The sequence below is a fragment of the Chlamydotis macqueenii genome, chromosome 5 (assembly GCF_036417535.1).
Source record: "Chlamydotis macqueenii isolate bChlMac1 chromosome 5, bChlMac1.mat, whole genome shotgun sequence".
NCBI lineage: Eukaryota > Metazoa > Chordata > Aves > Otidiformes > Otididae > Chlamydotis > Chlamydotis macqueenii.
In genome coordinates this window covers 49,626,373-49,641,741 of record NC_141560.1, presented here as the reverse complement: position 1 = coordinate 49,641,741, position 15,369 = coordinate 49,626,373, and the positions used below count along the sequence as shown (strand labels likewise).

The window sequence follows — 15,369 nt, the reverse complement described above, 5'->3', positions numbered from 1 at the left end:
ATTTAATTCTTCTCGGTGGACATACTGGATGAGACAGAGACAGACAGGGAGGTTTTAAATATCAAAATTAATCCTAATCTCTTGAGCAGCTGGAAGGATATTCCTAAAAGTGGACTAGGAGATAGTGCTTGGCAGAAAGCACAAGGGGGAGAACAACTCCAAAACTGAAGTGCTGTTTCTGTTGCTCTAGTCTGTCTCTTGAAGCAGACTGCAATGAGTTCGTTCAGCCTGGCAGAAGGGAGAGAAGGAGTGGAAAATCTCTCCCTCAAGCGTCCATTGCAGCGGGATTATTCAGGTTGTGGCATGTCACGTGCTGAAGTGGAAGCACGGGGCAGTTCTTATTCTCCTGCCATCCGTGGGCATTCTTTCCAAACTTGTACACCAGCCTTCTGTCCACTCGTTCCAAAATGCCAGTTTTATAATAGTAACTGCAGAGGGGGAAAGAAAAGAAAAGAATGGAGAAAGTAGTAGTAGAAGTGACATTAGAGGAATTCTTTACATGGACTTCATGGCAGGAGAAAAGCATATTGTAAAGAACACGGTGTTCTTTACAGTCAGAGCGCTCCTTTCTTTCTGTTAAATTTCTCTTGTGACATTAAAGAGCTTTAAACTTTCCCACATGCCTTGAAGTATGCCTTCCACTGTTCAAAAGATACAAGAATTACAAAGAAATATGTTCATTGGTTGGTTGTATCTTTTCCCTAAGATTACCACAGTTCAGGTGAAACTACTAATGTTACTGCTACAGCAAAAAGCGCCATTTTATGGGGGTCATTTGGCAAACATACTCTAAAATTCTCAGCTGAGGCAAAGTGTGGTAGCTTTGTTGTCATCCGTAGAGTTACAATCCTGTACCACTTTACGTTTAGCCCTGTGCTATTGTTTAGAAGCAAAGGAGACCAGGTGCTATCTGGGGACCTATAGAAAAAAATATAAAGAAAATAACCAGACACCCTGCCACCCACCCACTCCTCTACCCTCCACCCCTCACTCCCACCTCTGAGTTTTCAGGATAGTTATGAAAAATGGACTCTGAGGTAGAAATCAACTGAAATGAGGGGCCCTGCCCTGTTAACTCACCGGAGAGCTCTGCTCAATTTTTCATATGTCATTCTGTCATTTTTCTTCCTTTGTCCCCACATCTTTGCCAGAGCTTCTGATTTAACAACCCGAAAAATGCCTTGTCCCCTGTCTTCCCATTCCAGGATGCCACCGTTTTCCTCAGGAGAAAGGAGCAGATCTCTTACAAATTCCCACAAATGAGAATTCTGCAGGTCTTGAACAGGAAGAGGACAGCTATTTAGTAGATGTTTTCTTACTCATGCCAAGGTGCTAAGGCAGAATTATATTTACAGTTGATTTTGTTATTGGGTTGTCAACCTCACAAACAAATTGCACTTTTCTCAATTTAACTTTCTTGCCTCTCTGCAGCTGGCTTCAGGAAAAAGGTAAATCAGGGTCATGCAAACACCTATGATGCCAGAATCTGTTTTTCACTTCAGAAAGTAGTGAATTTTACTGTCTTGGTATGTTCATGTCAGTCATAATTCCTGTTCCACTGATCACCAATGACTTCAACACGGTATTTAACTTGATTTTTTAAAAGCAATTTTCAAGTTCAATTAAACTGTTTTGAGTGAAAGATTGTAACAAACATTGGCTTCCCCAAAAATGAGACAAGAGTATGAGAAGTTGCAAAGCCTATTTTGCAGCACTGCTGGACTCTTCTCTGTTATTTCAACTCAGCTCAAAAGTTTATTTGAGCATCAGATGTGCTATAAATAATGGGACACTACTAAAAAAGCCGGTAGAGCCGTTATATGCAGCTTTTGCCTTAACTTCAGCTTAGTTACTAGCTTGTCAAGGTGATGGGGGTTAAATGCATGTTCAATCCCAACACTGACCAAAAACATTTAAAAATCATGAGTCAGAGCCCCCAAAAGTCCTGAGAGCAACATAAGAAAAATGACAATTGTATAAATATCTGAGCTTTCTTATTTGCTTTTCTGCATTTAGACCCTTTTGGTTATTTTCAGCTTATGTTTTTTTTCCAATAACTCTGCCACTAAGATGGCTTGAAGCACTTTTAAAACAGAAAAGGAAATGTGGCTTTAAGAAAAATGCCAAGTACCTCAAGTCTCATGATACAATTATCAGAGCTGGCAGTACTTAAAAGCCAAATCTCGGTGAAATTTTTTTGTTAGTGGTGTCATTAAATGTTGTTTTGATAACCACATGGATCTGGAGAATTAGAGCGACATAATCTGTGCAAGCTTAACTCCAGTTTTGACTTTCTGATATGTACTTACTTGTTCTGCCATGACTGTGACATTCTTGGCCATTGATGCTACCTGCCCTCATGCACGCCTTGTCACGGGCTGGAACTGAACTGCAGAATAACGTGAGAAGTGAAGAAGGAACTCCAGAGTCTCGTGGCAACTTGGTCAAGAGGTCACCTATCAAATACCATGTAACATTAAGTCAAAGTGGGACTGTGAGCTACTAACTTTATGTCTTTAATAAAGCTCTAGCACAAAGGTAAGCCCAAGGGAATAATTAATATGAAACTCTATGGATTGCAGCACAATAAAACATGAAATTTTTTTCAATACTGTATTTGAAATACTTGGATTCTGTAGACATGTGGAATTTAGCACACTTCTAAAACATCAAAACTGCCTCAGCAGATAACATCCTTGCACAAGTGACCGACACTTCAACAGTGTCTGTCTCGATATTGTAGTGACGCAAAGAGCGATTGGAAGAGGGTAATGAATGACTACAACTGGAAGGATTATCAAGATCTGCTGCAACACTTCTACGCAATCATAGAATAGTTGGGGTTGGAAGGGACCTTCAAAGGTCATCTAGTCCAACCCCCCCTGCAAGGAGCAGGGACATCTCCGACCAGATCAGGTTGCTCAGAGCCCCGTCCCACCTGGCCTGGAATGCTTCCAGGGATGGGGCATCCACCACTTCTCTGGGCAACCTGTTCCAGTGTTTCACCACTCTAGCGGCTACAAAAAAAAATTGTATCTGCTTGGTACACACCCAGTGAGAAGGGTGATGAGTGAAATCCCGTGAGAGTGATTGCAAAGTGAAGGCTCAAAAATCCGTTTCGCTGGATGACTAGTACTGGGCTAAAAATAACAAAATAGGAGAACTTTAGTGAAGATGGGCCACAGTTTTGTATTCTTATATTCAATTATGTTTGTGTTTCTAACAGCTGACCTCCAAGACTTTGTTTTGTTACATGTGAAATCATATTCACAAAAAGATGAAAGCAAGATGTCTATGTACTGTACATGCAGGGCTATCTGAAGGGCTTATGCTTTCAGTTACAAAGGTTTAATAGCATATTCAGAGTTTGCTGCTGCCCCGAAAGAGCATCAGCTAGCATTGGTAAGACTGTTCTGGAATACATCTTTTTTTTCTAACTGCTTCTTTTCACTGGAGTCTTTAGTGTCAACAAGTTTGTTCAATATTCTTTTGTTGGCCGAAGGGTTTGACCAAGGGAGTATCCCTCATTGCCTAAATCCTAATGTGGAACGCAGGTAAATCCAGCCAGCAGCACTAATATCCAGCGCTGATTGAGAGCTATTAGATTATTGGAGCTGGTTGCGGTCAGAACTGAGAGATTATAGAATATTTTTATTGTGCTTAGTCACAGTCAGACACCTGGTATTTTGCTAGCTTTACTGATTTGCCTCCTCAGCAGATAAATAGCAAGCTTGGCTGTGTTCAGGATCAACGGGATCTGTATTTCTGACTGTATATTACTCCACCAGCTGTACTACCTCCCGCAAAAATTCAAAGTATTCTCACTGAAATGAAGCTGCGCTTCTGCCCTTTTGGAATCTATGCACAAAAGAACAACTTTGCTCTGCTCACTGCCTGGCTTGCAGCCTTAGTGAATGTAAAAGGCTCCTGGGATCCTGCTTCCCTTCAAAATACCAATTGAGAAATGTTGAGATCTCTGTTAATCTTTACTTCTCCACATACTGCGAGTATTTCAGGAGAAGCCTTAGAGAGGAAGAAAAATGGCCTGGATTTCTTTCATTTTTAGAAATCTCTTGAACTGATAAGTATTGCCAATCTTTGAATAGTGTGTTTCCTGTTGAATGGAGCTTGTTATGTACAAACAAGTTTACGTACAGTCCTTGTTGGATGGCTTTTTTTCTTGTGCTTCAGTAAAAAAGGAAATACCTAAAAGGGAAAAACATAACCCACTGTTCAGTCCTTTTCTTCACAAAGAAAAAAAAAACTTCTGAACTGAAATTTAAAGCTGAGTCCTGGCCTTTTGCATGATTGCTTGTGAGTATCGCTCAGAATAGAACTTGTAGAAAATGCAGTATATAAAACCATAAAATAATTTTTCACCTTATCTGCTGCTAAAATGATTTGTCTCACTCACCACTCTGGCTATGTCTGTGGACTTTTTTTTTTAACTTTTGGGTTTTTTTTCCTTACCATTTGCATCGTCTATGTGTCTCTCTTCACATGATTCGTGTGTACTAAGTTTTCTTTCCATCTGGTCCCTTTGCATTTGGTTTTTGCTGTCATCTGTATCACATTTTCTCTCCCTTTCTTTACACTTAGCTTAGTCCTTTCTCATTCAGCCCCTTGTCCCTTTAAAACTCCTGCAGTCTCCCCTCCCTCCCTTGTCTGAATAAAAATCATCTCTACTGCTCAAAATCAGATCTTCACAGGCTGGAGCTTGTCTGTACTAGTAGGACAGTTTGTAAAGGAGTCATTACATTCACAACACATAAATAAAGGCATTGCACATACAAATCTGCATTCAAGAAACTTAATTCATATTGTGAGTCTGGGATGAGAAAAGCTAGAATTAAGCCTGCCTGTGCAGCCATAGTTTGGTCCATTGCTTAAGTATGTTGTGACAAGGTCTTGCATTACTGGACCACATACTGCCTTTCCTCACAGGCCTTATGCGGTTTGTAGAGGGGGGTATGTGTGATCTGTTGTACTTCATTTACTGCCAAGTGTTCAATCTCTGCACTGGCTATAAAAAGTTAAATTTCTTAACGAGCTTTTCTTCCTAGCTCTGTATTCTTTAATTCCCTTAATAACATCCTTATCTCCTGCATGCAACGATCTCCTTCTGAATGGCCTGTCTGACCTGAAACATGAACACTGGCTGGAAGACAGATGGCTGTCAGTCCCACAGGTAAGCAGTGCCTACCTAAAATGCAGAGTTGTTTTGTTCCTCCAGCAGCCTCTAGTCTTGCTCACCTCTCGTTCTTACTTGTCCTGTTGACAACAGTCTCAGCCACTGCACAATCCTACTTCATTTTGATAAGGCTTAGCCACATATTTTCTTATGCACTGCCTTGTTTCCACTCTTCCCAGTCTCTGAATGCTCCTGTTCCTTTCAGATTCAGCCTACACCCTCCCTGTGTTTGCCACATACCCAGGTCATCCTCCACTGCTGCCTTTTCCCTTTCTGGTCCCTATGCCTCACCAGCCACTCTCCCCACTGGGCAGCTGAGGGGTGGTTAGGGGACCAGTGAATCATAGAATCAGAATGGTTTTGGTTGGAAGGGACCTTCAAAGGTCTTCTAGTCCAACCCCGCTGCAAGAAGCAGGGACATCTCCAGCCAGGTTGCTCGGAGCCTCATCCAACCTGGCCTTGAATGTTTCCAGGGATGGGGCATCCACCACCTCTCTGGGCAACCTGTTCCAGTTTTCCACAACTCTCATTGTAAAAAATTTTTTCCTAATATCTAATCTAAATCTACCTTCCTCTGTTTTGAGACCATTACCCCTTGTCCTGTCACAACAGGCCCTACTGGAGAGTTTCTCCCCATCTTTCTTGTAGGCCCCCTTGAGGTACTGGAAGACCAATGAAGGATGGATGAGCTCCAGCATACTGTGACCCAGCAGCCTCTCACCATCAGGAGCTGCTGGCAGTGTCAGCTCCCATGGGGCCCTCCAGAACTTGCATTGCTAAACTTTTCCTTCTTTTCCAGAAGCTGTATGGCTCCAGTTTGGTCAAATATTCCCCTAAGTCAGAGAAGACTTGAGCCATTGAGGGCTCCAACTAGCTAAAGTTCTCCTCAGTTTCTCATTGCTAGGACATAGAGAAATGACCTTCTGAATTTCCCTGCTTAGTGAAAACTCTCTTGCCCATATAATCACAATGGAGCCTGGTAGAATTACTGTAGCTTGGTGTACACACTAATTAATCTTTGGGAAGTTGTGAATATAAAAACAATGGTGTCTGCACCAGCGATTCCACTTCTATTTCACTTAGACAAAACTGTCAATAACTTGGGTTTTGACCCTAAATTCATTTAAGCAGTAATAAATCTTCCAAGATAAGGTTGAAAATAGTAAATGAAAATTATTTCCATTCAGGAGTGTCATTAAGCCTACTGTTAATGAGGGGGATTATCAGTGCATACTGCCTTGATAATAACCCCATCAAACAAAATTTCTTGCTTACTTTTTAAGAAGCAGAGCAACCTTCACCACTTTGAGTTGCAGGCATAACAATGGATTGTCTTTCTATATCCAGTCAGGATGTAAAGCTCCCTCAGATTAAGCAGGTTGACCAGTTTCAGTAGAAAGGCCAAGGAGAGAGCAGTGCTGGGGTCTGTTTGGAGATTTGGCTGGCTCACAGAGACAAGCCTGGTCTGCATGTGATTGTGAGTCCCAAAGTCACGTGGAGCTGTCGTCTACCTGCTGTATTTCTAACACAGTAGCTAAAAGGCCTCTGTATTTTGCCTTTCTTCCATGCTCAAGGCTTTGGATCACACATTTTCTGTTAGTGTGAAATTAACACAAAAATGCAATGCTTTTTTTGTTCTATATTTTCATTTCTGGAAAACTAACCGTGCATCCTGATATTCTGTAAGATGGAATACAAGTACTCCCCGCAAATGCCTGCAGCATCTAGGAACTCTTCGTGGGTCATGTTGCACAACTGTAAGCCGTTGATATTAAAGTGGGAAAAGGAAATGCAGTTGGCATCCAGTTTGTACTGGTCACAGCAGAACTGCAACCATTCACAGACGTTGTGCTTACTCCAGTATTCTGGGTGGATGGACGTCCAGAAAGAATAAGAATCTGTAACATATTTGACAAGAAAGAGAAACATTGCAATGCAAAACTCGTGGTGCACTTCATTTAAATAAGTGTATTTCAAGCAAAACTAATCCCTCTTCCTTCTGTTATGACTGCAGTCTTCCTTCCTTATTCCTCTAGAACACATCAAGCCCTGCCTGTTGCATTTTTCTGTCTCCTGTCGTCACAGCCTTTTGTATTTCAAATATTCCTGTGTGAGACATTCCAAGAGAAATTACTTACATGTGAAAAAATAAAGGAAATACACCTCTGTCCTGGTTGGGCGCCAAAATGACTGTGATGGTTTAGCCCAAATCACCACACAGCGTCTCGCTCACTCTCCCCCTCCCCAGGGGGATGGGGGAGAGAATTGGGAAGGAAGGAGAACTCGTGGGTTGAGATGAAGACAATTTACTAAAATAAAAGGAAAAACTACAATAATAACAGAATATAAGGATATTAAAAATATACAAAGTGAACAATATGTGTTTTCTCACCACCCGATGTCCCAATGACCGATACAGCCCGTCCCGAGCAGCGATCACGGAAACAAACCCGAGCAGCAAGCAAAGGAGAAAAAGGGAGCCAGCAAGGTAGGGGGAACGATGCCAGCAAAAACAAGCAGGAAGGATGGATGCCAGGAAGGCAGATACCCACCCTCGCCTGCCCCCACTTATATACTGAGCATGACGTTTATGGCATGGAATACTCTCTTTGGCCAGTTTGGATCAATTATGCTGTCTGTCTTTCTCCCAGCTTCCTGCATCTGCAAATTAGCGAGACTTGGAAAGCAGGACGGTGTCCTTGGTCTCATTCACAACAACTGGTATCATCAGGGTGTTTATGAACATTCTTCACACACAAAATCCAAAACATACCAGCTACTGAGAGGAAAAATTAACTCCATCCCTGCCAAAACCAGGACAACCTCTTAAAATGGCAAGTAAAAAAAAAAATTAAAAGGTCAAAGTAGAGAATTTTTAAGAAATTAGCAGGCTGCGATAAAGAAAGGAGTGATGCATTCCTAGACTAAAATAACCTTGGGCTTTAGATGTGAAAATACTGTCATTCAAAGACACCTAGCTACACTGTGTGGCAGATGGGTAAATGCTGTTGATTTATTATTATTTTTCTCATAATTCAGGCAAGTTCTTTCACTCTTTTAATCTAAAATCATGTTGTTAAATTGTCGTAAGGAATTTTTTTTTTTGTTAGATTAGAACCTGAAAATTTTATTATTCATAACACACTTATCACTGGAGAAACATTTCTGACAGATGAAAGGAAGAGTGAAAGAGTTTCTAAGTAAACCTGCCAGGCAATTGTAACCTAAAACTACTTTGCAAATTAAATGCCCAATTTTTTAACAGGCTTCTCTCCTCAACAATGCAGTTACTAGGAAAATGTGTAGAAATATGTATATATTTGCAATAACCACTTTTTTTTTTTCCCCTAGAAAATTGTATTTTAACTACTGCTCCTGTAGAATCTAGACCTGGCATGATTAACCTATATGCTGCAGTTAATAAGCATACTCTGTGACTCAAACACTTTTTCTCTAGAATCGAAACACGGGCTTCTATTATTAAAGCTGATTTGGCTTATAGTGATGGGTAGAGTTTTTAAAAACTGCTTTTTCTTTCTGTGAGCTAGACTGCTACATGCGTGTGAACGTCTAATCTTGCAGTCTTCTTTTGTTATCTGTCTGTGCATATGCAGCTATGTTTTTTTGAGTGATTGGAAGAATTATGGGCAATGACAAGAATATGTCCTTTCTGTATCCATTCATATAAAGCTTAGGGAAAACAAAATTCAACTTTGCATCTTGGAATCATTATTTTCATTCATTCATTACTCAATCTGCTTCTATTATTTTTAACTTTTTGAAGATGACTAATAATTTCTCTTAGGTGAGATTCTTAAGCAGATACAGGGATGCCAGCCTTGAGACATTATTGCTTTAGGAGCTTTAAGGATTCTAAATTGATTTTGAATGTATTTTCTGTATTATTTATTATATCACTGGAGTGGTGCAGTTACAGAGCAGTAAATAGCAACAGAGAAACAATCAAACATGTGAATGAGAGCAGTGTAAAGAAATCAGAAAATATTTAGTTTATTTTCACATCTCGCAGCATCTTACATTTGACTTAGCTTCTTAGTCCAGGCATACATTATTTATTATTTCATTTTCAAATGAATCTTGAACATGTGATTTCAGGCATTGCTTATTTGAAACTCTAATTCAAAATAGGTTATGACAGCACTACAAGACAAGTGAATTGTATCTGTCATTTGTCTAGACAGCCAGTTCAAAGTGCAAAACAATGCAAATAAGCTGTATGACTTTCCATAGTACAATTAATTCAAAGGGTTCAAAATTGTAGTAGAATCACTGAAATATGGATCTTGCTTTGTATATGGCTTCTGTTAAGTCATTAATACTTCTAATTATAAGTCCTAAAAGTTTACAGAGGAATTTGTGGTTGCTTTAATGAATCATTCCCATATTATAAATACCTTCATATGCATGCACATACAAAATTAATGTAATACTGAATGCTGTGTTTTAAACCCTGAGGTGCTACTGTGACATCCTAGCAAAGCCAAGAGGTGGACAGAAGCTCTGGGTCTGACTTTTGGGACTCATACCTTGAGGATATTTGAATCTCAGATTTTATTCAGCACCTTATTTAAAAGGAATATTAGATGGGCTTGACATTACATCAGCTTCAGGAGCCCTGCAGAGTGCACACACCTGGCTATGTCAGAGTTTGAAGGCTTCCTTGGGGGAGAATGGGGGTGCTGGAAGCACCAGGCTCACAAAGCTTCTGCCAGAAAAAAAAAAAAAAAAAAAAAAAAGCTTTAAAATTAGACTTGAGCTCTACAGGGATCCCAACTTCAGAGGCTGCTCAAGAAAAGCAGAAGGTCGAATTGATCCCTTTCTGGACCAGGCATACTTTTTTTTAATCCTCTGCCAACAGCCTCTAGCCCCACCTTAGAAAAACTGGAACATCACTGCATCCTCAGCGAGACAGATTCACTGGCAGAGGGGCCTCCCTGTGGGGCTGGGCGTGAATCCAAGCCCCGTGCTTCACAAGCCGCTCCGTGAGCTGCTGCAGAAAGGCAGCCCAGACCCTTTCCCTGGATCTGTGTGCAATACTCAGCCAAGTGACAAGGTCACAGCTTTGTTTTCCCATCTACAAGGGTGCTGGATTGCTCATTTTTTTCTATCTTAAGGCAACATGAGAGAAAAGCAGAACTATGTATTCAGCCATTCCACAAGTACAGTGAATAACCTTGAAATATTTTGGCCATTGGTCTCAAAACTTTAACTTGATTGTGATAAATATCAGCTTCGCTGGCAATATTTATGTTGCAATATAAATGGCACAGCATGTTTCTTTCATGGAACTGCACTTATCTGGTCTAGTTTCCTTGTTTGCTTTGGCTTTGTGAAGGCTCAATTTTTATTTATTTTTTTTTCATATTCCAGGGCCCCCTGAAGGACTACTGTCTTTAAAAGGTGCTGACACCAAAACCTTGCCTTTGCATGTGCTCTCACCTTTTATTTCTCATACTAGAGTTAAGCATTCAGGGAGCTTTCCTGTCTTCTAAGTGATGGACATGACCAAGGTATTATGCCACTGTGGAAGAAAAGATTGGCCAAAGACTCTATGAAAGATTTTCAGGTTTTCTTTTAGAAAAAAAAGAAAGGGGTAGGTAGAATTTCGTACTACCATGCAAAAACATAAGGGCAAAAGCTATACGGTAAGATAAGGTGTGGGCCGGTAGATCCCCCAGTGGCAGGAATATGCCAGAACTGTACCTAAAACGACAGCTTGAGGATACCTGGCAGGATGATGGTGGGCAGCTGAGAAGGGAGAAGAAAGCAGAGAATTCAGACCATGATCTTTCCACCATTTTAAGGTGATTTCTGTTGTGTGTTCAGCTGCAATGACTGCTTTGTATTTCTCCTTGAGCCTTTGTATTTAAACCCTTTTGTGCTAGGCAGTGTCCCGCCCTCAGGGAATGGCATTTGCTGACATAATCTTCCCAGACTGCACAGGTTGTTCAACCAATAGACTTGATTCGTGTCCCCTAGCTAAGGTGACGCTGCTGAAAGGAGTCTCCTGCCTTGTGGGGATGTGGTTTTATCCATGGTGACAAGCAAAGCTGTGGGAGACAGTAAGCATCAAGTAGGTTCAGGAACACAGGCCAAATAAAAGACAGCTGTCCAGATTTTCCTGGGATGCACTGAGTTCTGTGTGGCATATGCAGGCAAGCTGATATGGGGTGTGTGCTTATAACAGGGGAAAAACTCACAGGTCGGTTTAAATTTGATTTGGGAGAGAAATTACTGTAACCATGGCAAGCCTAAAAGCATGAGAAACTGAGCAATAGAAAACATGTGGAGGAAGAAACATAGCTCCTACTCTGGTCAGAAAAGGCTAATTATTTCCTTAGTTCAGCTTTGCTTAGCAAGAAGGAGTCTGACCTGATTGCTGCACAAAGCTGTGTGGCTTAAGAGCTGAGGGAACTTCGCAGTTAGCTACAAGTCGAGCTCAGCTGAACAGAATTGCTGCGTTATAGGTGCTGCACCACTGTTCACCTGGATGAATTCGGAGCCGTGCAGCTGTAGTCACAGACCTTGTACTGTTAACAAGTAGCAGACTACAGCTAGAAATTGTCAAAATGCCTCAGATGGGCAGCTTTAGCTTTGATAAATGCTGATCTGCTGATATCAGAAGCTCCCTTGGGATTATTTCAATTTTGGTGTTGTGGTTTTTGTGTTTGAGGGTTGTTTTTTTTTTTGTTTAAAAAAGTGAAAGAAGATTGAATAACAGGCAAGTCTATAATAAAAATCAAGGCAAAAGAAGAAGAGTCATTCACAGAATCACATCAGATATGTAAAAATGCATGTTTAAATTTTAAAATGTGATTTCAAACAAAATTTAGAATTGTGTTCTAAGTTGGAATTAAAATGAATGTTAAAGTAATATATCTTTTAGAAAATAAAAATTCAGTTCCTGCAGGGCTTTAAATACAGCCATTTAGTTGAAGCAAGAAGATTTATATCCTACCTTATATATCAAACTTGGCAATACAGAAACAATACACTGTGTCCTCAGTGGTGATGGATTAGCACAATCAGAAGCCATGTGGAGAGTTCTGTTCTTTATTGCTCAAGCTATGCCTTGGCAGGAAAGGTCTCTTCCGTAAGACCAGCAGTGTTCTCGTGTAAAAGGACAAAAATAGCTTTGGAAGAGAAAAATGTTGCATAAAACTGAATTTTTTTATTCCCCAGTTCTCACTAAAAAGTTTGGCTCAGTGACATGAGTGGCTTGTGCTACCTTTCTTTTCAGAGCCTGTTGAATGATTCAGCCTGAGTGCAGAGATGAATAGCAGGACTGTTTAGGAATTTAAACCAACTGTTTACAAGGGAGAAGATTTCTAGCAAGTAACACTTTCTAACAAATAACACTTGCTTCAGAAGCTTCTGAAGAGGGACTCGGCCTGACACCAGGACATTTGGAATTAATGCCTTCAAACAGAGTTGGGATCCCCACAAGATACGCGGCCTGGTAAAGTGCAAGGTTTCCATATGCAAAGCTAGAGAGTTGCACGCTTAATGTTGGCAAATTCTGCAGCGAGGAACTCTTGCCTTCTTATGGACACATTTCTACAGCCATACAGTTCTCTGGTGGCTTTCAGAATCCTAGTTTTGCCAGTTTAGCGTGTATTTATCTGGTCACTGGTATTCATTACAAAGTTGCAGAGCATTTGAGGAACTGTAAGTCTCCCAAATTAAATCACTCTCTGTTACATAGCTGAAATTCTCTTTTGTGGGAATGTTTTCAGTGACAAATGCTGGATTTCAAGCAGATAGAGTAAACAAAAGGAGTGAAAAATCTGAGGCCATAGTTGTCCTGCCCTTCTTAATGAACCATGCTGTTCTTTGGAAGTTCCTGCTTGCATTAGGTGTGTCACCTTTTCAAATGAGGGGAAAGCATCAGTTCAATGTAATACATAACAGAACTAAAGCCACTGCTTGTTACTACTCTTCCTGTGCACCTTTATCTGGCTAGGCTGTGGAAGTGCTTGAAAAAGTCAGTAAGACTACAAAGTGGAACACGTATAATAGAGGGCTCAGCAGCAGATGTAGAATCCATAGCCTGTTTGCTGCATGATTAGTCTTGAATTAATTTAATTCAAATCACCCTTGTGTTTTTGACATTACATACTTTTTGCTATTGGAGTCTATCTACATACCTTTCTGATGATCACAGGTGGTATAGTCATCTTCGGTTGTCCCAAGTAACTCCGTCCAAGACATCAGGGGATCACGAACCATTGTGTTCGACAGAAACATGCTCTGAGTTACTGACTCCAGCATCACCTTAAGATATGAATACATTAGTTGAAGATGAAAATATAATATTAAGGATGGAAGTTATAAGGCTACAGGTATTATTCCCTTGCTGTCAATGTATAGATCTATGAGGTACCGTTGCCTCAACTTCAGCTGAAGCTAATGATGATCTTCTGAAAACTGAAGGAAGTAACTGAGAAATTCAGGGACAATGCAGCTGATGAATACACCATAGGTAGATTTACAGCAAAAATGATTGTAGTGGCACATTCCTAGGAACCTGATAATGCCATTTATGTATATAAATATAAGAGTGAGGAATAAACCGTAAAATAGTTAGAAACATGTAGATGACATTAATATTATGGTTTAATGAGATCATTTGTAAAAAGTTTTGAGCAAGTCCCCATACAAACTTATGAGAAAACACCATTCTGGCCATAAGGATACTCACAGATATCAGCCAGTCCAGAGTGTGAGTAGACTAAAAAAGTCTGAGAAAAAAAAAAAAAAAGTGTTTTTATAAAGTGAGTAGAAATGGAGAATTTATGCAGAAAACGTTGTACACTTCAGGGAAGAAGGTTATTGCACCAAAAGTAAGATGACTGAAGAATAAAGTAGTTGACAACTGGTGATATTTCAGTAAAAGAAATGAGTGGCTAAGGAAAACATGATCTATAATATCAACTAAAATGGGTACAGAAGAGGAGAATTTTTGCCCATCCCTTTCTCTTATACATGTATCACATATGTATACACTCATGGATTTCTTTGTTCTTTGTGACTAAGACCCACAATGCCTGAGACCCTAGACCCTCCCATATGAAATTTAGTAGAAATGGTGATGGTTTAGGAGACTTGGAGGAAAGAATTAAGTGGAATTTAAACCCATGGTTTTTTATGTTCTAGTTCACATCTGCTTTCCTGTTTGGGAGAGACTGGAAAAGTTCCATGGACTAAATGCTGTGAATGCATAAATGGTCCTGATTGTGGCTCCTGCCTTTCAGACTTCACACAAAACTGCTCAAGCCAGTTTTGGCTCTTTTCTTCAGATCTAAGCTGCTTCTGCCTTTCATAACTATTTCCAGCTTGGGTAATTTCTATGAGAAAGACACCTGAGATGGTTAGTAGGGTAATGTGATCTTAAAGGTCAACGTGTAGTCTAAAATTATTACAAAGTCAAAAATTGTCCAGGAAATGTTGAGGAATTCAGAACTTTTCATGGATAGATTGCAGAATTGAAAGAAAACTCTGGTCCTGGTTTAAATAAAGCAGTGATGAGATATGGAACATGGAAACATTTGGGAGGCTCCTGAAATCCCTTGATATACTGGAATTCATACATAGGGCAAGGTAATTTTTTTAAGAACATCACATTTCTGCCTAATCATACATAAAAGAACATAAGCTATTAATCATTTTAGTCAATATGGTCAAAACATCTGTTCTCTCTGCATTTCTGCCAAAAGATTTAGTGCAGAATGCCTCATACGTGTATATGTGTGTAACTGTGCTTTTGGATGAATGCTGCATATTCAATAAGCAGTATAGAATTTTATGGAATTCATACAAAGTGATCTATATGAATCTACCACGTCCTGCCTCAGATATAAGAGGATTATTATAATTTAAGTTTGTGATGGTCCCAATCTGATTTTTTTTTTTTTTTATTCCTCTGAGTGGCCCTCACAGAGAAAGGTTTCCAGTGCCATATCTATTTACAAACAATTTATAAATTCAAAACAGTGGCATTTTTATCAGTTCGGTGTTGCTGCAGAATGTAATCCATATCTAAGTACAAAATGATTATTTAACTTTTTTTCTGTGGTTGCTTAATGCTTAGTTCCAATAATTTAATGAGAGGATACTGGCTAACCGTGCACAGAATTCTGAAGTTCACAGGGCTGGGT

The 15,369-nt window shown here is 40.0% G+C and overlaps 1 protein-coding gene across 1 annotated transcript; it reads right to left on the bottom strand.

Moving 5' to 3' along the window:
* Positions 1–265: 265 nt before the first annotated feature.
* ELF5 (E74 like ETS transcription factor 5) lies at positions 266–13,483 on the bottom strand. The gene is made up of 6 exons (XM_086749618.1): positions 13,360–13,483; positions 6,856–7,089; positions 4,156–4,206; positions 2,310–2,378; positions 1,081–1,276; positions 266–428 (listed from the first exon to the last, which is right to left on the bottom strand). The coding sequence occupies exons 1-6, from the start codon at positions 13,481–13,483 to the stop codon at positions 266–268; spliced, it is 837 nt and encodes a 278-aa protein (XP_086605744.1).
* Positions 13,484–15,369: the final 1,886 nt, after the last annotated feature.